General features: G+C 36.4%; 1 protein-coding gene, 1 non-coding gene and 1 pseudogene across 2 annotated transcripts in view; 2 read left to right on the top strand and 1 right to left on the bottom strand.

The window, feature by feature from the left end:
• The window catches only part of SYCP2L (synaptonemal complex protein 2 like), a 110317-nt gene that overhangs the window by 65734 nt on the left and 18609 nt on the right, over window positions 1–25974 (top strand). The window contains exons 22-27 of the mRNA XM_044251038.1: window positions 13844–13892; window positions 15907–16054; window positions 16676–16725; window positions 18643–18772; window positions 19737–19816; window positions 19949–20018. Coding sequence (XP_044106973.1) covers window positions 13844–13892; window positions 15907–16054; window positions 16676–16725; window positions 18643–18772; window positions 19737–19816; window positions 19949–20018 — 527 coding nt within the window. The remainder of the gene's footprint in view (window positions 1–13843; window positions 13893–15906; window positions 16055–16675; window positions 16726–18642; window positions 18773–19736; window positions 19817–19948; window positions 20019–25974) is intronic.
• LOC122897666 lies at window positions 14157–14261 on the bottom strand. Its single transcript, XR_006382588.1, has one exon. It is a non-coding gene; the product is annotated as a U6 spliceosomal RNA (small nuclear RNA).
• LOC122900112 lies at window positions 24414–24968 on the top strand (annotated as a pseudogene).

Below are 25974 nucleotides of genomic sequence, written 5' to 3' on the forward strand. Positions count from 1 at the left end.
CCATTTAATCCCACAGAATATAAAAAGACACATACTCAAGGGTTGAGATTTAATGAAGGTAATAATTTTTACTGCTTTCCCAAGGTATTCTTAAAAAGAATAGAATCTTCTGTAAAAATAGGAGTGTAGAAGAAGCTAACACCTTTTTTATTTCTTTACAAACCAAAATGCAACTTCCTAGCCCATTCTGAGGATATATGTGCAAATATCAACTATAACATCTGGTTAAGAATTTGGGTCCCTAGGTAAAAGTACTTGGGTTCAAAGCTTTGCTTTATGTGTAACCTTGGACACAGTACTAATCTCTAGGCCTCTGTGTCTTCATCTGTAATGTTTGATAATAGAGGAATCCCTCTCCTAGGGTTGTTGAAGAAAACATAATGGGATCACACCCATGAAGTGTTTAAGTTTTCTGTGACATTTGCTGGGCAGGTGAAAATTCTCTTTCCTGTAAATGCTCCCTGATTCTTTCAATTTTTTTTTTTATTAAAAATATAAACCGTCATACCACATTGTTTTACAAATACTGAATCACCCTTGCATACCAGAAATAAACTCTACTTTGTTGTGGTGTATGATTTTTTAAATGTATTGCTGGATTTGGTTTGCTAATACTTTATTGAGGATTTTTATATCTATATTCATATATAGTTCTTTTTTTCAGGTGTTCTTACTGGGTTTTGGTATAAAGGTGACACTGGCATCATAGAATGAATTTGGAAATTTTCCTTCCTCATCCATTTGTTGGAATAATTGAAGAATAGGAATGAACTCCTCTTTAAATGTTTGGTAGACTTTGCCTGTGAAGCTGGTTCTGGACTTTTTTGGGGAAAGGGAGAGTTTTTTGACTCCTGATTCAATTTCATTGCTGGTGATTGGTCTTTTCTAATTTTGTTGCTTCCTGCTTTAATTTTGGTATATTATGCTGTTAGGAATTTATCCATTTCTCCTAGGATGTCCAGTTTGTTGGCATATAGTCTTTAATGCTATTCCCTTATACAGTGGTATTTCTGAGGAGTTTGTTTCTCCTCTCTCATTAGTAATTTTATTTGGATCCTTTCTTTTTCTAAGCCTTGCTAGAGATTTATCAATTTTATTGCTCTTTTCAAAGAACCAGCTTCCAGTTTCATAGATCTGTTGGTTTTCATTTTTAGATTCTTTATCACTTATTTCTGCTATAGTCTTTAGTATTTCCTTTTGCTGGGTTTGGGTTTTGTTCTTTTTCTACCTCATTTAAGTGTAAGGTTGGGTCATTTATTTGAGACTTTTCTTGCTTCTTGATGTAGGCCTGTATTGCCAAAAACTTTCTTCTTAACCACTTTTGCTGCATTCCACAAATTTTGGTGTTCCCATTTTTTTCACTTGTTTTCATGTAATTTTTTACTTCTTTGATTTCTTGGTTGATCCATTCATTGTTTAATAACCAGTTATTTAACCTCCACACATTTGTATTCTTTCCAGACTTTTAATTGGCATTGATTTTCATAGCACTGTAATCAGAAAAGAAACATGGTAGAACTTCTATTTTTTTTTATTTTTTGAGACTTGTTTTGTGACCTAATACATGATCTATTCTGGAAAAGATTCCATGAGCACTCAAAGGTATGAATTCTGCAGCTTTAGAATGGAATGTTCTGATTATGTTAAATTCATCTGGTCCAGTGTGTCATTCAAAGCCATTGTTTCCTTGTTGCTTTTCTGTTTGCATGATCTGTCCATTGATATAAGTGGGGAGTTAAAGTCTCCTACTGTTATTGTATTACTATCGATTATGTACCCAAATACACAAAAAAAGTATGTTGGGTACATAGGTATGTACAATTGTTATCTTATTGGATTGTCTCCTTTATTATTAAATACTGTACTCCTTTGTCTCATGTCACAGCTTTTGTTTTAAAGTCTATTTTGTCTATGGTTACCCTGACTTTCTTTTGGCATTCATTAGCATGATAAATATTCTTCCATTTGTCCATGTGTTCCATTTGTACCATCTGCAGGTATCTTTAGGTCTGAAATGAGTCTCTTATAGGCAGTACATAATGGGTCTTTTTTTAATCCACTCTGTCATCCTCTAAAGAGTAGCATTTAGTTCATTAACATGCACAGTAATTGATAAATATGTATTTATTGCTATTTTTTTGTTTCTGTAGGTTTTTCTCTGAAAATCTCTTACACTCTTTGTTGGCTTTCTTTAGTGATATGCTTGGGTTCCTTTCTCTTAATTTGCATATGTATTAGCAGCCTTTGATCTGTGGTTAGCATTTGGTTTGTATAGAACATCTTCTGCATATAGTAGTCTGTATTTACTTGATGGTCACTTGAGTGTAAACCTCTTTTTTAGTGATTAAACATCTGCCTCCCATGTTTTAGGTATAGTGTCCTTTTATGAATCCCTTTCTGATCTTTTATGGAAATTGTATTTTTACTTCTTTTGTTTTTCATTTTTTACTTATGGTATTTCTTCCTACTCAGAGTCCCTTTAATATTTCTTATAGGACTAGTTTACAGGTCATGACATCTTTTAGTTTTTATTTGTCTGGGTAATTCCATCTCTCCTTCTATTCTGAATTATAACCTTGCTGGATAGAGTATTCTTGGTTTCAGGTTTTTTCTTTTGGCATGTTGAATATATCATGCCACTCCTTTCTGGCCTGCAAAGTTTCTGCTGAAAAATTTGCCCATGCTCTTATGGGTTTCTCTTGTATATAACTGTCTTCTCTTGCTTCTTTAAAATGTCTTTATCACTACTTTTTGGCATTTTAATTACTTTGTGTCTTGGTGTGGGCCTCCTTGGGTTGAGTTTTTAGGGGGATCTCTGTGCCTCTTGGGTCTGGATATCTTTTTCCTTTCCCAGATTAGGGAAGTTTTCAAGTTGCTCTCTTTAAATTTTATGCCCCCTTTTTTCTCTTCTGGTACTCCTATAATATTATTACTATTTTAATGGAGTCATTGAGTTCCAAGAATAGAAAGTCTATTCTTGTTTTGCATAATTCTTCTTTCATTTAGCTTAATTACTTTCCAATACTCTTCTAGGTTATTAATTCATCCCTCTGCTTCATCTAGACTGTTACTTATTCCATCAGCTGTATTTTTAAAATTTCATGTATTGAGTTCTCCATCTGATTGGTTTTTTTCTAATCTCTGTATTAGGGGGTTTACTGATGTTCTCCACTTTTTTTCCTCAAGTCTGGTGATATCTTTATGATCATTACTTTAAATTCTCTATCAGGGATATTACTTATATCTGCTTTTCTTCAGTCTCTTGCTGTGGTTTTGTCCTGTTTTCATTTGGAAGTTTCTCTGTGTCCTAATTTTGTCTGGCTTTCTGTGTCTGTTTCTATGTGTTAGGAAAGTCAGCTACTTCTTTTGTTTTTAATAATCTTATGAAGAAGAGGTTCTATAATGACCTGTGATACAGTGTCCCCTGTTCCCTAGGGACTTCAGGGAGTGTCTCCTATGTGTTTTGTGTATGCTCCGATTTTGAGTCTTGGCCTCTTTTACCTTCAGTCCAGTTGTCTGTAGAAGCTTTCTGCCTATTGTGGCAGCAAGGTGTATGGTGGTCTGCTTGTAAAACAAGATCTGCCTCTGCCACTGCTGGAACCGAGTTCCTACAAGATGCGGGAGTCAGGAGATGTGGTGTTGGCATTGTTTGTATTGGCCTTCTATGGAAGAGGGTCTGTAGTCCCGGGGCTGAGCAAGAGTGACTGAGAAGTGCTGATCTGTTACAGTGCATGGGGTGGGAGTACAGGGAGTTTGCAAGTCAGGTAAGGAGTGTCAGGGCTGCTTAGGTGGCCATTGCTTATGTTGGGGCATGGGAGGGGGAAATGACATATTCCAGCTCCCTTGTTCCTTAAGGGGGTCCCCTTGTGATTCCTGTCCCTGTAGGCCACTCTCTGAGATGAGCAAAACACCATCCCAGCAGTCCCCAGCATTATTCAAACTCCTAGTTCTATGCTATATATGCACAGGCTGTTTCTTCTGCTGTCTCTTTGAGAATGGGGACTCTACTTCCCAAATCCAAGCCTGCCAATTTTTAAAATTTCAAGCTTTAAGTCCTGCTGGTTTTAAAAACTTAAAAATATATAGAAAATATTAGAGGTTTGTCCTACCTGTTCATGGGCTCTGCAGTGTGAAAGTCTAGTTTCTGACCTTCTCTGCCACACTGGGCCAGTCTCCCCTGTGGCTGGCCATTGCTTCATTACCAGACCTTCTCTTTGCCTTTCCTCCCTTCTTTCATGTGACCTCTTCCCTGTCTTAGTGTGGTTTGTGCTGTCATTCTTCAAGTGGTTTATTTTGGAAAGGGGGGGTTATTTATGATGACATGAGTGTTATCTACTTGTATCCATGGGACCAAGTGAGTTTAGGGTCTTCCTATTCTGCCATCTTCCCAGCCAACTCCCCAAACTGATGGTTACCAGAGAAGAGATGGGTACGGGGATAGGGAAAATTGAGACAAAAATTAAAGAGTACTTTTATAAAATTATGATTATAAAACAAATGATGCTATATAGAGAAAGGCCTATGGATTCCACACACAAAAAATACTAGACCTGGTAAATGAATTCAGTAAAGTCACAAGATACAAAATCAATGTGTGGAAGTCCTGTTGCATTTCTTTACAATAATGATGAAGCTGCATAAAGTGAAATTTAGAAAACCCATTGACAGTTGTACCAAAAACAATACAAGATTGGAGCACCTGGATGGCTCAGTCTATTAAGTTTCTGCCTTTGGCTCAGGTCCTGGGATTGAGCCTTGCATTAGGCTTCCTGCTCAGTGGGGACTCCTATTCTCCCTTCCCACAGCTCATGCTCTTTCTCTCAAATCTTTAAAAAACAAACAAACAAACAAACAATAAAATACTTAGGAATCAACTTAACCAAAGATGTGAAAAATATGCATTCTGAATCTATAAATACTCTGAATCTAAATCATTGGAAAAAGAAATTCAAGATGATGTAAAAAAATGGAAGGACATTCCATGCTTATGGGTTAGAATAACAAATATTGTTAAAATGTCTATATTGCCCAAAGTAATCTATAGCTTTAATGCAATTCCTATCAAAATATCAACAGCATTTTTCACAGAACTAGAACAATCCTAAAATTTGTATGGAATCACAAAGACCATGAATAGCCAAAGCAATCTTTTTTTTTTTTTTTAAGATTTTATTTATTTGACAGAGATCACAAGTAGGCAGAGAGGCAGGCAGAGAGAGAGGGAGAAGCAGGCTCCCCGCTGAGCAGAAATCCTGACACGGGGCTCGATCCCAGGACCCTGGGAGGATGACCTGAGCAGAAGGCAGAGGCTTTAACCCACTGAGCTGCCCATGCACCCCCAAAGCAATCTTAAAAAACAAAAATGGAGATAACACAATTCCAGATTTGATTTCTGCTTTGTAATGTAAACTGAAAACAGTATGGTACTGGCATAAAGATAGACACAGCTTAGTGGAATAGAACAATACCCAGAAGTAAACCCACAGTTACATGGTCAACTAATCTTCGATGAAGGAGAAATGAATATACAATGGGAAAAATTCAACAAATGCTGAGAAACTGGATGGGCAGCCACATGAAAAAGAATGAAACTGGATCACTTTCTCCATACACAAAAACCAAATTCAAAGTGGATTTGAGACCTGAATGTGAGACCTGAAACCGTAAAAATCCTAGAAGAGAGCACAGACAATAGCAACATTTTTTTCTAGATATCTCTGGAGACAAGGGAAATAAAAGCAAAAATAAACTATTGGGATGGTAGCAAAATATAAAGCTTCTGCACAGTGAAGGAAAGCAATGAAACTAAAACACCTGTAGAATGGGAGAAGATATTTGCAAATGACCTATCTGAACCAATTAGTATCCAAAATATATGAAGAACTGATAAAAACTCAACACCCAGGAAGCAAATAATCCAATGAAAAATGGGCAGAAGGCATGAACAGACAATTCTCCAAAGAAGACCTCCATATTGCCAATAGCCACGTGAAAAGATCGTCAACATCGCTCCTTATCAGGGAAATGCAGATCAAAACTAGAATGAGATATAACCTCACATCTTTCAGAATGGCTAAAATAAAAAACACAAGATGCAACAATTGCTGGCAAGGATGTGGAGCAAAAGGAATACCCTTGCACTGTTTGTGGGAATGCGAATTGGTGCAGTCATTGTGGAAAACAGTATGGAGGTGACTGAAAATATTAAAAATAGCACTACTCTATTACCCAGTCATCTCACTATTGGGTATTTGATTAAAAAATATAAAAACACGAATTCAAAGGGATATATGCACCCCTGTGTTTATGACAGCATTATTTACAATAACCAAACTGTGAGAGCAGCCCAAGTATCCACCAATTGTGAACTAATAATTTTTAACATATACTTATGTTTTTCAGAATTTTAAAATACACAACATAAAACTTATCTCAACCATTTGTAAGTGTACATTTCAGTAGCATTCTGTACATTTACATTATTGTGCAATCATCCCCACTAGTTAATCCACAGAACCCTTTCATCTTGCAAAACACTCTTTACCAATTGTTTTATAATAACAATAGTTGACATACTATTGTCAACTACTGTTGATAGACAACATTAGTTTCAGATTTATAAAATCATGATTTAATTATACATATTACAAAATGGTCGCCATGTGTTCTTACCATCTGTCACCATATGAAATCATTACAATATTATTGATTATATTTCCTGTCCTGTACATTTCATCCCAATGATTGATTTTTATAACTGGGAGGTGGAACCTTTCAATCTCCTTTACCTATTTTGCCCCCATCCTCAGCTCCCCCAGACTATCACCAGTTTGTTGCTGTATTGAAGAGTCTGTTTTAAGATTTCACATGTAAGTGAAATCACACGGTATTTCTCTGATTTTATTTCACTTAGCAGAATATCCTCTGAGTCCATCTGTGTTGTCACAAATGTCAAAATTCCATCATTTTAAAGCTGGGTAATATTCTATTGCAGATATATGTAATATACCACATCATCTGTATCCTTTTGTCTATCAGTGGACATTTAGGTTGCTTCCATATCTTGGCTATTGTAAGATGACGAACCTATATATCTTTCAAGTTCGTGTTTTTGTTTTATTCAGGTAAATACCCAGAAGAGAAATTGCTGGATTGTATGGTATTTGTTTTACTTTTTTGAGGAAACTCCATACTGTTTTCCGTAGTGACTGCATCAGTTTTACATTCCCACCTTTCCTCCACATCCTCACCAACACTCGTTATTTCTTGTTTGATCCTAGGCCCTCAGACACTGTGAGATGTTCTCACTGTGGTTCTGATTTGCATTTCCTTGATTATTAGTGATGGTCATCTAGATGTTGCCTTTGGGAAAATGTCTATTCAGGTCCTCCACCTATTTAATAATTATTTCTGTTTGGTGTTGACTTCAAGGAGTTCTTTATATGTTTTATTAACTCCCTACCAGATAAATCACTTGCATACACCTTCTCTCATTAAGTAGGTTGTCGTTTCCTTTTGTTGATGGTTTTCTTTGCTGTGCGAAAGTTTTTTATTTTGGTATTGTCCCAACATTTTGTTTTTGCTTTTGTTTTCCCTTCCCTTGATCTGGGACAGATCAAGAAAAATACTGTTATAGTCTGTATCCAAGAGTTTACTGCCTATGTTTCCTTCTAGGGTTTTTATGGTCTCAGGTCTTCTATTTAGGTCTTTATTCCATTTGAGTTTATTTTTTGGTATGATGTAAGAAAGTGGTCAAGTTTTATTATTTTGAGTGTAGCTGTCCAGGTTTCTCAGCACCATTTATTGAAGAGACTAACTTTTCCCCATAGTATGTTCTTCTCTCCTTTACTGTAGATTAATTGACCATATAAGTTTGGGGTTTTTTCTGACCTGTCTGTTCTATTGATCTATGTGTCCATTTGTGTACCAGTACCATACTATTTTTATTATTACAGCTTTGTAGTATAGTTTGAAATCTGGGAATGTGATATTTCCATTTTTCTTATTTCTCAAGATTGCTTTCGCTATTTGGGGTCTTCTGTATTTCCAAACAAATTTTAAGATTAATCTAGTTAAAAATACTATAATATTTTGATGGAGGTCATATTGAAGTTGTTGATTGCTTTGAATAGTATGGACATTTTAACAATATTATTCCAACCCATGAGCACAGTATGACTTTCCATTTATTTGTGTCATCTTTATTATCTTTCACTAGTGTTATATAATTTTCAGAGTACAGGTCTTTCCCTTCTTTGGTTAAATTTATTTTGGTGCAATTGTGTATAAGTTGTTTTAATAATGTCTCTGCTAGTTCATTATTAATGTATAAAATTGCAATAGATTTCTGTATGTTTTGTGTCTGCAACTTTACTGAATTCATTTATTGCAAGAGTTTTATCATTCTAATAGTCTTTATAGTCTATGTATAGTAACATGTTACTGCAGATAGTGACAGTTTTACTTTCTTATGAATTTGTATTTATTTCTTGTCTAATTGCTTCAGCTAGGTCTTTCTGTACTACGTTGAATAAAAGTGGTGACAGTTGACATCCTTACTTTTGTCTTGATTCTGATCTTCATACTCCAAGCTTTCAGCCTTTCACCATTGAGTTTTATGTTAGCTGTGGGTTTATATATAGCCTTTATAATGCTGAACTATTTTCCCTTTAAACTTTGAGAGTTTTTTTTTATTTATCATGAATGGCTGTAGAATTTCTGTTAAATCCTTTTTCTGCATCTTTTGAAATGGTCATATTACTTTTATCCTTCATTTGGTTAATGTGGTTGATTTATAGATATTGAACCATCTTTACATCCCTGAAATAAATAACACTTGATTGTGGTAAATGATCCTTTTCATGTGTTGAATTCAGTTTGCTGATTTTTCTTTGAGCATTTTTGCATCTATGTTCATCAGGGATATTGATTTTTTTTTTCTTTTTGTAATGTAACGCTGTACCTGTTACACTATAGTTCCCTAAGTCCCCCTTCCTCACCCCCTGGGAACTACCAATTTATTTTCTGTCTCTGAATTTGACTACTATATGTATACCATATAAATGGAATCCTACAGTATTTGTCCTTTTGTGTCTGGCTTATTTCACTTAATGTAATGTCCTCAAGATTCACTCATGCTGTAACTTTTATTAGAATTTCCTTTCTTTTTAAGATTGAGTAATATTCCATTGTATGTATATATCACATTTTGTTCATCCATTTGCCCTTTGATGGATACTTGGATTGCTTCCATCTTGGAGCGATTATGAATAATGCTGCTATGAACATGGGTGTTTGAATATCTGTTTGAATTCCTACTTCCATTCTTCATATATCCAGAAGTGAAATTGATGTATCATATTGTATCATATGGTAGTCCAGTTTTAAGTTTTTGGGAAACTGCCATGATGTTCTCCATAGCAACTGCACTTTACATTTCTACCAGCAGTGCACGAGGGTGAGAATTTCACCACGTCCTTTCCAAGACTTTTGAGAATAGCCATGCTGATGCATGTAATGTGGTAGCTGATTGGGGTTTTGAATGGCATTTCCCTAGTAATTAATAATGCTGATATTCTTTTCTTGTGCTTGTTAGCCATTTGCATATCTTCCTTGGAGAAATATCTATTTAATTTCTTTTCTTATTGTTGAGTTGTAGGGTTTTTTTTAATATAATTCAGTTATTACTATCAAATATGTGATTTGTAAATAGTTTATTCCATTCTTTGGGTTATTTTTTACTTCATTGGTTATATCTTTTGATGCACAGAAGTTTTTAATTTGATAAAGTGCAACTTATCTGTTTTTTTTCTTTTACTATGTTGTTGGTGTCCTATTCAAGAAACCTCTGCCAGCCAAGTTTAATGTCATGAAAGTTTTTCTCTTTTCCTCCTAGGAATTGTATTGTTTCAATGCTTACATTTTGGATTTTGATATATATTGAGTTTACTTTTGTATTGGTGTAAGATAAAGTCTAACTTCATTCTTTTACATTTGAATTTCCAGATTTCTTAATACCATTTGCTGAAGAAATTTTTCTTTCCCCCACTGAATAGTTTTGGCATGTATATCATTTTATCACATGTGAGAAGGTTTATCTCTGTCTACTCTCCTCTATTATTGGTCTGTATGTCTGTTTTTTTTTTTTAAGATTTTATTTATTTATTTGACAGAGAGAGAGATCACAAGTAGACAAAGAGGCAGGCAGAGAGAGAGATAGAGGGAAGCAGGCTCCATGCTGAGCAGAGAGCCCGATGCGGGACTCGATCCCAGGACCCTGAGATCATGACCTGAGCCGAAGGCAGCAGCTTAACCCACTGAGCGACCCAGGTGCCCTGTATGTCTGTTTTTATGGCAACAGCACACTATTTTGACTGTGATTTTGTAGTAAGTTTTAAAATCATGAAGTGTGGGATCTTCAGCTGTGTTCTTGTTTTTCAAGATTGTTTGGCATATCTAAGTCCCTTGGGCTATCCTATAACTATTAGGATGGGTTCTCATCTTTCTGAAAAAAAAATGGGATTTTTATAGAGATTGTATTGAATTTGTAGATTGCTTTGTGTAGTATTGACATCTTAATATTGTCAATCCATGAACGTGGGCTATCTTCCCATTTTTCACCTCTTTGAATATATGCCTAAGTAATGTATTATTTTTTATTCTATTGTAAATGAAATTGTTTAATTTGCTTTGCAGATTGTCCTTTGGTGTATAGAAACACAACTGACTTTTGTGTTTTCATTTTGTATCCTGCAGCTTTGTTGCAAATAATTATTAAAGGACTAATAAGTAAATTTAACAAAATTGAAGGATTCAAGATTGAGATGCAAAAATCAAGTTTCTTTCTATATGCTAGCAACAATCAAATTTTTTTGAAAAGCAACACCATTTAAAAAATATGAAATATGGCATATGTAAGGATTAATTTGGCAAAAGATTTGTAAGACTTTTACAGTGAAAAGTACAGGGTATCGCTGAGATCTATTAATCAAGATGTAAAAAAATGGAGAGACATACTGTGTTTAGGGGATGGCAGACTCCATCAGCATTGGCAAGATGACAGTTCTTCTCAGATCGATCTATAAGCTTAATACAAACCCAAATCAAATTGCAGCAGAGATGTTGTTTTGTCTTTAGAAATTGGCAAGGTATTTTTAGATTTTAGGTGGGAATTTAAAGGACCTGTACCAAAAAGAACTACAAAATGGCTAATACACTATATGTTTCAAGACTTAGTGTATAAAGCTACAGTAATCAAGAGAGTATGTTGCTGCCATACAGGTAGATAAATAAGTACAACAGAGCAAGCAGTCTTCCTATGTATATAAAGACAGTTGTCATGTGACAAAAATGCAAAGACAGTTCAGTGGAGAAATCATTTTTTCCAATAAATAGTGTTGGAACCATGGACTCTCCATATAGGTACAAAATCAATTATCTGAAGTCTTTACATTCCACCACTTAAAAAAAAAAACTAAAAATGGATTCAAATGTAAAAGCCTATTTGAAAGAAAGAATAAGAAAAAAATATTTGTGACCTTCCATGAGGCAAAAATGTTTTAGATATTAACTCCAAAGTATAGCCCATAAGATAACTGATAAATTGAACTTAATCAAAATTAAAAACTCTAGTTTAAAAAAAAAAACACTCTTAAGAGAATTAAGGCACCAGCCACACACTTGAATAGAATAAAATATTTATTTTTGTTTTTAAAGATTTTATTTATTAGTGAGGGAGTGAGTGAGTGGGAGGGAGAGGGAAAGAGAACCTGAAGCAGACTCCACACTGAGCACAGAGCCCGACTCAGTGCTTGACCCCATGGCCACAAGATCATGACTTGAGCTAAAACCAAGCATCAGGTGCTTGACCAACTGAGCCACCCTGGTGCCCCAAAGAAAATATTTATAAAGCATGTATTTGATAAAGTACTTGTACCCCAAATATATTAAGTACTCTCAAAATTCAATAACAAAGATACAACCCAATTAAAATATAGACAAAAGGTTTGAACAACTACTTCACCAAGAAAGATCTAGAGTTGGTAGGTAAGCACTTGTTCAACATCATTAGCTATTACATAAATATAAATTAAAATTATGAAATACTACCATACATGTAGCAGAGAGGATAAAATGAGAAAAAACAAACTATACCAGTGTTGGTGAAGATGTGGAGGAATATTCTATCCTACTGGTGTTTTTTTAAGGTAAATATGCACATATCTTAGGGCCTAGCTGTTCCAATCCTAGCTGTCTACCCAAGAGAAGTGACAGCATATGTCCACACAAGTGAATAGGTATAGAAGCTTTATTTGTAGTTATCTTAAACTAGAAACAACCCAAGTGTCCATTAGTAGATGAGTGCAAAAACAGATTTTGTTATATCCATGTGATGGAATACTACTCAAAAATAGAAAGGAATAAACTGATATATATATATATATATCATTCATGATATATATATATATATATATATATATATATCATGAATGAATCTCCAAATGAAAGAAGCCAGACAAAAAAGTATACATGTTGCATGATTCTATTCATATAAAGTACTAGAAAATGCAAACTAATTTATAGAGACAGAGTAGATCAAGGGTTGCCCTGAAATATGGGTGCATTAGCTTTTTCATTTATTTTTTTCATTATGACAACACTTAACCTGAGTTCTATCTTAGACATTTTTAAGGGAAGAACATGGTATTGTTAGGCACAATGTTAAACAGTGGATCTGGCAAACTTATCTTGCATCTTGCAAAACTTTATACCTGTTGAACAACAGCTCTGTATTTCTCTCTCCAGCCCCTTTCACTCACCTTTCCATTCTGTTTCTTTTGTTTGACTATTTTAGATACCTCCTATAAACAGAATCCTGCTGTATTTGTCCATTTGCGACTGACTTATTTCATGAATTAAAATATCTTCCAAGTTTATCCATGTTATTGCATACTTTAGGATTTCCTTTTTAAGGTTGAGGAGTATTCATATGTGTATAATATATATACACCGCATTTTATCCATTTAGCCACTGATGGGCATTTAGATGGTTTCCATAACTTAACTATTGTAAACAATGCTGCTTTTGGATATATACCCAGAGGTGCGATGCTGATTTTTTTTTTTGAGGTATTTGTTTTTCATAGTGCCTATACCATTTTACATTCTTACAAATAATGTGTAAGTGTTCCAGTTTCCAGTTTCTCCACATTTTCACCAACACTTGTTACCTTTTTTTTTTTTTTAATAATATCGTACCATAGATCCAGTAAGGAGTTAATGTCCAAAATACCTGAGAAACCCCCAAAACTCAATAGCTAAAAATCAGCCCAATTTAAAAAGTGGGCAAAGAAATTAAATATTTATCTGAAGACCTACAAATGGCCAACAGATATATGAAAAATTGCTCAATATTCACTAGTTACTGGGAAAAGTGTTCTTGTTAAATTCCTCTTTTGATTCTAAGGAAAAACCAGGCAGAAAATACCACTCTGTAACACCTTTGTGCTTCCATATAGCTTTAACATGGCCCTCCTGTTCTTTGTATGCCTGACAGAGAAGGCTCCACACGTTTTTTTTTTTTTGGTTTTTTGTTTGTTTGTTTGTTTTTAATAATGTTGTTTTCTGGCAGAGAATCTATGGAAATGGATTCCAAGAGCAATCTCTCTGCAAGACACTGCAGACAGATCAGTGTGTCACTGTGCTCCTGATCAGGGACAAAGGGCATAGAATGGAGGGGGCAAAAAAAAAAAAAAAAAAAAAAAAAGTGAGGCCTGGGCCATCGATGAGGGAGGGAGACAGTGGTGCTGGTGCAGTTCTGTTCATTTGACCTATTTTGTTTTAGGGCCGATTCTGCTTCTGAGGGTGGGAGAAAGCAGGAAACAGGGACGCAGGTAATGGAAGAACCTTTTTTGTTTTAAGGCAGTACTTTGTAAATTTCAGTTATTTGCCTGCCATCTTGAAAACTGGTCACCATTCTGGTCTTGATTATCTCTAATTACATGTAAAAGTTATTATGAAATTATTTCACTTTTAAATGGTAAATTGGTTCTTTATTAAAAAAGATAAGCAGACATGTTAAAAATCACCCATTATCTGAGATTTATCCTGGATAGAACCAGAAGTGTTCATGAGTTGAAAAAGAAATTCTTTTCTTAAAAAACATGGAATGTTTCACAACTTTCCATGTCATCCTTGCACAGAGGCCATGCTAGTCGTCTCTGTATCACTTCAGTTTTAGGAGGTGTGCTGCCAAAGAGCACGAAAAGAAATTAATGAGTCAGTGACCTTGATTTTGTTCATTCCCGTATGCACCAGCTTACACCTGTTCCGAGTGTCTCTCACTTTAGGAGGCACACTGCTCTAAGTCCGTAGTCCATGCATTTTAAAAATTCTATAATGAGTATTAAATGCATTTTTTAAAAATTGAGATCATGGGCTTTACATGAGTTAAGGACACTTCTGGCTTACTTTTAGCGATGGTTCTCACTCTCTGCTTCTCAGTCTTGAGTTGGAATCCCACCAAAGAAGTGGATGACACTGTTGAAGGCTGAATCCCTTCCCCCCAAAGATTCCAACTTAGTTGATCTAGGGTGATGCTCAGGCCCTGGGATTCTTTTAAAGCCCCCTCTGATGATTCTAACAGGTGGCCAAATTTAAGAGCAACTGCTCTAGATCTTTGTTTTGTAAGTAACTTTCAACACATTTTTACATAAACCACAGCAATTACTAAAGACTTGCCGCATGGTTTGTTAATTGTATGAATGAAATGAAGTAACATTTGCTCTTTACAAGACTCTGGGCTGAACTGTGGAACAAATGTGGGGGCTTCCCCCAAAATGTCTTCCCCCATAAATGTAAAAGGCAATAGGCCTCACTTACAAATTTCTTCTTAAAAAATGACTGCCTCCAGAAAATGTTGAACTGCTAAACATTTTACAGTAGGAGTACTTGGGTCTTCAACAACAAATTCATTTCAAAAATAGATCAATCACTCACCCTCACGCGCATTGAAAGTTGTGAGTCATGCTATCATAAACAAGGGGGGTGGTAGCTTTCATCCTACTGTAGTGATGGCCTTGGAGATGGCTCTGCAGTTTGCTGTTCCAGGCATAGGAGGTCTCTTCCAGCTGATGCATTTCATATTTGAGAACACTGAGCTACTATGTTTGGATTCATGAGTCCTCCCTGCCTTAGAAGGAGAATGAACTCTTCCCAGCTGAACTGTAGGGTTTCTATTGAGGCATTCCTTATTTAAGACTGGGCCCCCTGGAGGAGCACAACAGACAGAGGCCAACTAGAGTATTTTGTGTGTTAAAATCAAAACAAATTCCACATTAAAACGGAGCCTAAACACTGTTTGTCACAGCACTTCTAAAAACCAACCCAAAGCCAGGAAAAGACTTAAAAATACATAAAATCCATTAAATCATTGAAGAAATTAAATTTACCTTGATAGTCTAGTCTTAATTTCAAAATACTTCAGGTTTAAATAGAAATTATCCCCTTGTTTTATTTTAGTTTCTTTAAAATGTAATCAACGTTGTTATTGCAAAAATGATTTTTATAAATTCTTTTGTCATTTGGTTTAGTATTTTGAAGGTATCAGATCCAGGGGCATCAGCATTTGAAGAATTACCTATGATCTCTTCAGTTGCAACTAGTTGATGAGAGAGGATTCTTTTTTCTTTTTTTCCTTCTGTCCTCCATTACAACAGCGTGATTGAGAATTGTCTAATGAAATCTTTTTTCCTCTCCTTACCACCATGCCTTTTTATTGTACGAGAACCAATCTTCTGGAAGGAGTTGCTTCTCTTTTGCCCAACTTTATATTGAAATATTTAATTGTACGTAAAGGGAACTAACACCTTTTTAATAGCACTCATTTGTCATCTGTGTCTGTAAAAGCTTAATTCCAGGAAACACATCTTCTCGGAGAGTAATAAAGATTCAAGTAGTAGCACCAGCGAACGATCTTGGACCAGCAACCAAAAAAAGAAATCCCTAAAACCATATTCTGGTAGAAAAAAGAAAAGAATCAGAAACAGCATCAGAGGTAAGTTTGGTATGTGTCTTCTTTCAAGTCATTTTTTTTTTCCCCCAAGTGAATCAGGTATTTTTTCAGTTATGTGACGGAAGGAGGATGCCAAAGAGAAAATGATTATGTGATTCCCCTCTTCCCTGATGGAATTCCTTTAGAAAGACGGAAGGTGCATACATGAAACAGTGCAAAAGAAAATGGAACGCACCAATCATTTTAAAATATGAGCTATAGATAAATAGAGTAGTTGTTCAGCTAAGAATCTAACATGAACAGGAAATCACTAAGAAAAGCTTCCAGGAAGAGGCAGGTAGGATTTGAGCCAATCCTTGGGCAAGAATAGTCTTCAAAGACGTGTGCAGAAGGGGAAGCATTCTAAGTTAGGTAAAAGTGCGAGGATAAATTGACACGGGGAAAGCATCAGAGGCAGGGTCTGGAGCAGAGAATTCACCCTGGGGTAGGGACTCAGGAACATGATAGATAATTCAAAAGGGATCTTAAGACCTAGACATTTGAGCAAGCTTCAGGATTTGGGAATTGCTTTTAGCATGGATCTGTATACTTGGGAAAGGGAGAAATTATTTTTTTTTTTCTCATAAGCAAACTTTATCCTTTGTACACTTCTTTTTCTTTTAGTTTTGCCATTTTCCCCTCCCAGCAGTGGCAGTGACCATGAGAAAGACCAAGTAAGTAAATTTTAGCTGGGCTGCCGTGTGGTCATTAGCGTTAGCATGAAACAGGTTAATCTGTTTAGGGTTAAATTTCATTTGTTTCTCAAAAAAAAGAAAAGAAATCCTTTCAGGATTATGAGGATAACAAACCAGTTTGTTGGTACATAAATCACTGTCAAAAGAAACTGCAAGAACTTGTTAACATTTAGTATAAATGTTGGGTAAAGACTTTGGATCTTTCTTCATTGTTCTCAAATTTTTACAAGATTTTTACTATAGATGACGCTAAAATCTGGGCTGTAGTCCTGTAAATGTTTGCTCTTTGAATTTACATTTTAAAGTGAACTTCTTCCTTTAGTTTTCAATTTGCTGACATATTATTTCTAAAGCTTTTAATGATATAAACATTTAAATCTTTATTTTGTTAAGTGGTTGAAATGACTTCAGGTTTATATAAATATTGGATAAATCCTCAAAGTTTCTCAACTCATTTTGGTTCTTTGTTTTAAAGCAACATAACTAAAAATATGAACGCTGGTGTTGTGCAGACAAATTCAAAGCCACATGTTCCTGTTGATAGCTGAATCCCCCAGTCTCAACAGCTGGTTTTTGTTCCTCGTCAAATGAGATACATAAAGACTACAGATATAGTGCCAAGTATATGAGTTCCCTAAGGGGTGGTTGCTGGGATTCAGAGAACACCAACAGCCCCCCATGCAGAAAGACCCTGTGGTTGTACTCCAGTCACCTTTCTCTCTCCCCACCTGCCCCATTCTAGTGGTTACCCTCTGTGACTCTGTACTGACAAAGTGTATAGCTCCTAGTTAAAACCAGTGAGCCAGAGTAAGGACCTAATACATGTTGAATACTTTAAACTGGTATGATTTATCAGTTAGAAATAGGTCAAGGGGCACCTGGGTGGCTCAGTGGGTTAAGCCTCTGCCTTTGGCTCAGGTCATGATCTCAGGGTCCTGGAATCGAGCTCCACATCGGGCTCTCTGCTCAGCGGGGAGCCTGCTTCCCCCTCTCTCTCTGCCTGCCTCTCTGCCTACTTGTGATTTCTCTCTTTCTGTCAAATAAATAAATCTTTAAAAAAAAAAAAGAAATCGGTCAAAAGACAGATTTAAAGTAAATATAGCTTTTGTTTGAAGTAAGCACCAAAGAAACATCAAAACTTTGCGAATCTATAAATTTAAGTTATTCAACTGACAAGAAGTCCGTTGATTTTTCAGTGAGGGCATTGCTGACTTTGTACAAACATTAGCATTCAAAATTCACTCCTCTGTTGGCATGTAAGAGAATAATTTGGACCAGGACTCAGCAAACTTGTTCTGTAAAGGGTCAGATAGTAAATAGTGTAAACATTTTAGACATGTAAGATCATAAATATTTTCCACGGTGACTATTCAGCTCTTCTGTTGTAGCATGAAAGTAGCCATGGACAATACCTAAGTGAATGCGTGTTGCATTCCAATAAAACTTTATTTATAAGAAGGCCAGTGAACTGTGATTTGTGGATTCCTGATTTAGAGTAGTAGTTCTCAAACTGTAGTGATCATCAGAATGACGAGTATGGTGTGTTTAAATGCAGATTGCTAGGTTCTGTCCCCATAGTTTCTTGCTAAATATAAGTAATAGATGGAATTATGGAATTTGCATGTCTGTCAAGTTCCCGGGTGTTGCTGAAGCTCTGTTCTGGGGTCCTACTTTGAGAACTTTAATTTAGAGTTATTTTTGATTTAGAACTATGAATTGATAGATGACTTAATGTGTTTTCAACTTTAGGATCTTATGGTCCTAGTGTTTGTTTTCAAATGGTGCAAATCCTATACTTAAACTACTTTAAAGGACATTAGAAATGTAGTGAAATTTTTTGAGAACTACTTAAAATGGTTATGAATGTTAACACTCTTAAAAAATACTGTATTTTAGGCTAAACTTCTAACACCATCATGGAAGGAAACCTCCAGGCAGAATAATTCTACACTTCCAAATTTTTCTGTAACAAAATTTCAGGGTAATTCTGACTTTTTAACTCCTGAAGATTCTGCCCAGAAAACAGGTACTTGATTTACATAGAAAAAAATATATATTTTAGGAAAAGTAGTTTGAACTAAACAAATTTTCTTTCTTTTAACATGTGTTGAAGAAAGTGTGAATATACGATCTCTCCTCTACTGTCCTCATTAGCAAAAGATAGAAGACATTGTGTTTTAACATTTGAGATTACCTTGTGCTCTTCCATTTTTAAAGAAAACTCAAATGATGACTTATAGCAGTGATTGGTACACTTTTTCTGTAAGGCACCAGACAGCAAGTATTTATTTTTATTTTTTATTTTTAGCAGCTCTACTGTTGTAGCTCCAAATCAGCCGCAGACCATCAGGCATGGTTGTGTTTCCATAAAACTTTATTTATAAAACCAAGTGGTGGACTGGATTTGACTGGAGGGGCCAGAGTTGGCCAGACAAGGTCAACCCTTGTCCTGTTAGGTGCATCTTAACCTCTGTTATATTTTATTAGAACTATTTACACCTTTTGTGAGGCTAGGGATTTTGGTTTGCCTTTATCATTTTGCAGCTTGGCTCATTGCCAACCAATGACAGCAGTCAGTAAGCAGGTGATGACTTTTAGCTTGGCTGCCACTGGGAGAAAAAAGAGTAAAGAAAAGAGAAAAATGTAGCATTAGAGAGTAAGAAGAAATAAGAAGAAAGATGAGAGAGAAAAAAGAGAAGGGTCACAAGCTTGAGACAGTAGGAGCCTTGCCCATGTATTGGGGGCCAGATGGGCAGCTATGAAATGTGCTGATTTAGTTGAGGCTCATTTTATTTGCCGGCTTGCAAAACCAATAACCTTACATGCCCTAAAAGATAAAAAGGGTTTTTTCGTTTTTTTGTGTGTGTTTTTTTTTTTAAGTATCTTTTTTGGGGGTTGGTAAGATTTAATACATAGAGTGATAGTGAAATGTTATCACCTAAAGTTGCTTCTTAGCATGTTGATGCTCCGGAAATTGTTCTAATACTCAGAACATCAAAGTCCCCACTCCCCGAGTGATCTGTCATCCTTGGAGCATTCAGAAGTTGAAGAAAATATATCGAAGGAAAATGTATCTAAGGTACTATTTATTGTTGGTTATTCATCTTGATTTTCCAGAGTTTATATTATATTTGTATCATGTGCTTATTTCTCCTTAGAGGATAATGGGCACCATTTGCTTTTTTTTTTTTCCCCTTTGGAGACTGTAGACCAAGAATCCTTGATGAAAACTCCTAGCTTCAAACATAAACTGCAAAGCTTGGAAGACGGAGGTGAGAAAATACTCAGTCTTTGCAGAATAAAGCAAAATGAATTTGCTTTTGGTGGGCTGGGTGTTATTCCAATCACAGCAGTTTAAAAAATGACTTTACAGACTGACACCAGGTGTTGGAGAGAGCAGTTCGGATCTGCTTACCCTTCCTAGAAGTTCATGAAGGGCAGGGAAGGGACAGGACCCTAGGTTCACTCAGAAACGAGAGTGCCTTGTTTCAAGAAACATGGCCTGGGACCAGCTGCCTCCTCTCTGGCCTCAAAGGGAGGGCCAGTGGGCTCAGTGGAGGCACCTTCCTAAGGATCTGGTCCAGGGACTCTTTCCATTCCTGACTAAGTAGGTCACTTGCAGTTTATAAAGCCACCTTCTAAACAATGGTGTGGTCAAGAATGGAAACATCCAGTTCATTTTCTCCTGGTTACCGTGATAAGGAGGGTTTTTTGTTTGTTTGTTTTTAAAGATTTTATTTACTTATTTGACAGACAGAGATCACAAGTAGGCAGAGAGGCAGGCAGAGAGAGAGGGAGCAGGCTCCCTGCTGAGCAGAGAGCCCGATGCTATGGCGGGGCTTGATCCCAGGACCCTGAGATCATGACCTGAGCTGAAGACAGAGGCTTTCACCCACTGAATCACCCAGGCGCCCCCCCCCTTTTTTTTAAAGATTTTATTTATTTAGGAGGTTTTCAAGCCAGTTCACAAGACAGTGATTGAGTAGAACACCTGACCACTCTGTAGGGTGTCCCTGAAGTGTTTGTTTTCTCTTTACATTTTAAATGGAACATCAGGAAGATTGAAATAGCTGCATGTCCTGTGAATCAACATTTAGTGTATCAACACAAACATCTGTGAGCCAACATCCAGGTTAAGAAATGAAAGATTGCTATTTCAGGGACGCCTGGGTGGCTCAGTTGGTTAAGCAGCTGCCTTCGGCTCAGGTCATGATCCCAGCATCCTGGGATCGAGTCCCACATTGGGCTCCTTGCTTGGCGGGGAGCCTGCTTCTCCCTCTGCCTCTGCTGCCACTCTGTCTGCCTGTGCTCGCTTGCGCGCGCGCGCTCTCTCTCTCTCTCTCTCTCTCTCTCTCTGGCAAATAAATAAATAAAATCTTTAAAAAAAAATTAAAAAAAAAAAAAAGATTGCTATTTCAGAATCCAGGTAGCTGCAACCCAAAATTCATCCCTACTTCCCTGTTCACAGGGTCCATTAGCCTTAATTCACAGGGTCCATTAGGGTTTGTTTGCACTGCTTTGCTTTTATTTTTTCACTTTCACATTGGGAGAAATATCATACCTTCCGGACAGCATGTCCAGTATGTGCGCAGTTTAAAGAACAATTTATAAGGGGCGCCTGGGTGGCTCAGTGGGTTAAGGCCTCTGCCTTCAGCTCAGGTAATGATCCCAAGGTCCTGGGATTGAGCCCCGCATCGGGCTCTCTGCTCATCAGGGAGCCTGCTTCCTCCTCAATCTCTCTCTGCCTGCCTCTCTGCCTACTTGTAATCTCTGTCAAATAAATAAATAAATCTTTAAAAAAAATTATAAAGTAAACACCTATATAACTACAGCCCAGTCTGAGAACTGGAATCCTGGGTCATGACCCTGTTACTTTCCTCCATCCCTTAGAGAGGTAATGATGGTCCTGATTTGCGTGAAAAGCTTTCTGTTGCTTTTCTTTTCTACTTTTTGAGACTTATTTATTTTCAATTTTTTATTTGACAGACAGAGATCACAAGTAGGCAGAGAGGCAGGCAGAGAGAGTTGGGGAAGCAGGTTCCCTGCTGAGCAGAGAGCCCAATGCTATGGCGGGGCTTCATCCCAGGACCCTGAGATCATGACTTGAGCAGAAAACAGAGGCTTTAACCCACCGAGTCCCCCAGACGCCCCTGCTTTTCTTTATAATTCTTTTCTATGTATGCATCCCTAAATAATATGCAGTTTAGTTTTATCTCATGTACTGTGCAAACAAATAACATCATGCTGTGTAAACTGTGTGTGGTCTGCTTCTGCTCAAAGTCATATGTAAAATCTATTTACGCTGATGGATCTAGGTGAAATATATTTATTTTAATCATAGCATAATATTCAGTGATATGAGTGGACTTTGTTCTAGTGCTGTGGGATATTTGGATTACTTGAAGTTTGGGTTGTTATAGATAATGCCACTATGCCGAATTATGTACATTTCTCCTGATACATACTCCAAAATGTTCTCTAGGTGTATTTTTAGGAATAGAATTGCTCAGCCACAGAGTTTATATGTCTTTACAGTTTTAGATGTGCGGGACTGTTTTTCCAAACTGGTTGTATCAATTTGCTTTTCCACCAGCTGTGTATGAGTTCCTTACTTCACATTCTCCAACACTTGGGATTTTTAAATTTCTGTGTGTATGCACACTGAAGTTTTAATTTGATTAAACATCTCTAATTAAGGTTAAACATCATTTTTATATGTTAGCCATTTGAATTTCCTCTTTTGTGTGTGTCTGAAATGTCTTGCCTAGGGGCGCCTGGGTAGCTTGGTTGGTTAAATGTCTGCCTTTGTCTCAGGTCATGATCCCAGAGTCCTGGGATCGATCCCTGCCTGGTGCGGGGTGGGGCCGGGGGGCTGGTGGGAGCCCAAGGTGTCCCTGCCCAGCGGGAAGCCTGCTTCTCCCTCTCCCTCTGCCTGCTGCTCTGCCTTCTTCTGCTCTCTCTGTCTCTCTGTCAAATAAGTAAATAAATCTTTAAAAAGATGTCTTGCCCATTTGTGTGGAGGCTTGTCTCTTTATATCAGTCCTAGGAATTCTTCATATGTTCAGAATTTGGTTATATGTAACTGTCTTCTTCCACTGTGTGATTTGCACTTTTTCTCTGTAGGATGTTCTCACTGTAGGTCTTTATGGCTGCTTTTTGAATAAAGTTTGAGGGTGTTTATTTTTATTCAATTTTTGGAAGATTGAGAAGGATTGGCATAAATTCTTCTTTGAATGTTTCATAGAATCCATTGATTCTAAATGTTTTTTTTTAAAGATTTTATTTATTTATTTGACAGAGATCACAAGTAGACGGAGAGGCAGGCAGAGAGAGAGAGAGAGAGGGAAGCAGGCTCCCTGATTCTATTTCCTTACTCATTGCTGGTCTAGTCAGATTTTCTATTCATGATTCAGTCTTAGTTGATTGTAGGTTTCTAAGAATTTACCCATTTCTTCTAGATTGCCTACTTTTTAGTACATAATGTTTCATAGTAGTCTTTGTGTTTTTTGTGGTACCTATTGTAATGTCTCTTATTTCTGATTTTATTTGAGTCTTTTTCCCCTTAATTTAGCTAAAAGGTTGTCAACTTTATCTAAAAAACAAAACAAAACAAAACAGTTCTTTCACTGATTCTGTTTTTTCTCTTTTTCTGGCCTCTATCTCATTTAATTCATTTTTTTTTTTTTTTTTGGTTTGTTTTTGTTTTCCTTTTGCTAAGGCTTAGTTTGGTCTTTTTCTAGTCGTAAGATGTAAGGTTAGGTGGTTTATTTGGATTTTTTTTTTCCCTTAATGTAGGCACTATGGCTATAAATCTCTCTCAATACTACTTTTACTGAACTCCAAAGTTTCTGTAGATTTTTACCATTTTCGATTATGTCAAGATTTTTTTTATTTTCTTTTTGATTTCTTTGATGCAGATGTTGTTCAGGAGTGTGCTATTTAATTTCCACGTATTTGTGAATTTTTCCAGTTTCTTCCTGGTATTTCTAGTTTCATATCATTGTGTTCAGAAAAGATTCTTGGCATGATTTCAATCTTCTTAAGTTTCCTGAGACTTGTTTTGTGACCCAACATGTGCATCCTCGAAAACACACCATGTGTTCCATGTGTGTTTGAAAAGAATTGGTATTCTGTTGCTGGACAGAATGATCTGTAGATGTCTGTTAGGTCTATTTGGTGTAAAGTAAAATCAAGTCTAGTGTTTCCCTATTGATTTTTTTTTTTTGTCTGTATGATTTATCCATTGTTGGCGGTATGGTATTGAGGTCTACTACAGTTTCTATTTGCATAAAATAATTTTTTTCATTCTCTTTGAGCCTATGTTCATCCTTAAAAGCGAACTAAATCTCCTGGGGGTAGCATATAGTTAGGTCATTTTTGTTTGTCTGTTTAATCCATTCAGCTACTTTATTCCTGTGGATTGAATAATTCAATAAATTTACATTTATTTTAATGCAAAAAAATTGAGTATACTTGACACAGTAGTTAGTTTTAGTTTTAGGCATACAACTTAGTGATTTGACAGGTTTATATATTACGCTGTGTTCACTATAAGTATAGCTACCATCTGTCCCCAGGCTTAGCTCTTATGATATCACTGGCTGTATTCTTTATGCTCTCCTTTTTATTCCTGTGACTTACTCATTCCATTGAGGTAACCTCTGAAAATGTTTCACTATTTGCTTGACCCAGAAAAGCCGACAAAATCATGCAAATCAGGAGGTTCAAATCTTTGCATTCACTTTAAGAATACATGTGAAACTGCCTGGGCCATCAGGGGTGTGCATATTCAAAAAGCCACCAATTATCTGAAAGACATCACTTTGTAGAAGTAGTGTGTGCCATCCAGTCACTACAATGGTGGAGTTGTTAGGTGTGCCCAGGCCAAACAGTGAGACAGGATACAAGGCCAGTGGCCCAAGAAAAGTGCTGAATTTTTACTTCCAATGCTTAAAAATGCAGAGAGTAATGCTGGGCTTAAGGGTTCAGATGTAGATTCTCTGGTCATTGAGCATATCCAGGTGAACAAAGCCCCCAGGATGCAGCATAGAACTTACAGGGCTCATGGTTGGCTTAACCCATACATGAGCTCTCCCTGCCTTATTGGGATGATCCTTCTGGAAAAAGAGCAGATTGTTCCTAAACCAAAAGAGGAAGTTGCACAGAAGAAAAAGATATCCCAGAAGAAACTGAACAAACAAAAACTTATGGCCTGGAAGTAAATTCTACATAGAGTAAATGCAAATTAAAAAAAAAAAAACTCTATCAGTTTGTTTCCAGTATTTATAATTGAGTCTACTTTTTGTTCATTTTTTATCCATTTGTAAGTGGAATCGTATGGCATTTGTCTTTTTCCGTCTGACTTCTTTTGCTTAGCATAATGCCCTGTAGGTCTTCTCACTCTTTGCAAATGGTTTGATGCTTTATATGGAAAACCCAAAAGACTCCACTCCAAAACTGCTAGAACTCATACAAGAATTCAGTTAAGTATCAGGATATAAAGTCAATGCACAGAAATCAGTTGCATTTCTATATACCAACAAGACAGAAGAAAGAGAAATTAAGGAGTTGATCCCATTATAATTGTACCCAAGACCATAAGATGTGTAGAAATAAATCTAACCAAAGGGGCAAAGAATCTACATTCAGAAAACTATGAAGTACTCATGAAAGAAATTGAAGACACACAAAAAAATGGAAAAAATGTTCCATGCTCATGGACCGGAAGAACAAATATTGTGAAAATGTCTATGGTACCTAGAACAATCTACACATTTAATGCAATTCTTATCAAAGTACCATCAACTCTCTTCAAAAAATGGAGCAAATAATCCTAAAATTTATATGGAACCAGAAAAGACCCCAAATAGCCAGAGGAAGGTTGAAAAAGAAAACCAAAGATAACAGCATCACAATTCCAGACTTCAAGCTCTATTACAAAGCTGTAATCATCAAGATAGTATGGTGTTGGCACAAAAACAGACACATAGATCAATGGAACAGAATAGAAAGCCAGAAATGGACCCTCAACTCTATGGTCAACTAATCTTTGACAAAGCAGGAAAGAATGTCCAATGGAAAAAAGACAGTCTTTTCAACAAATGGTGTTGGGAAAATTGGTCAGCCACATGCAGAAGAATGAAACTAGACCATTTCCTTATACCACACACACAAATAGACTCAAAATGGATGAAGGACCTCAATGTGAGACAGAAATCCATCAAAAAT

The sequence above is a fragment of the Neovison vison genome, chromosome 1 (assembly GCF_020171115.1).
Source record: "Neovison vison isolate M4711 chromosome 1, ASM_NN_V1, whole genome shotgun sequence".
Taxonomy (NCBI): Eukaryota; Metazoa; Chordata; class Mammalia; order Carnivora; family Mustelidae; genus Neogale; species Neogale vison.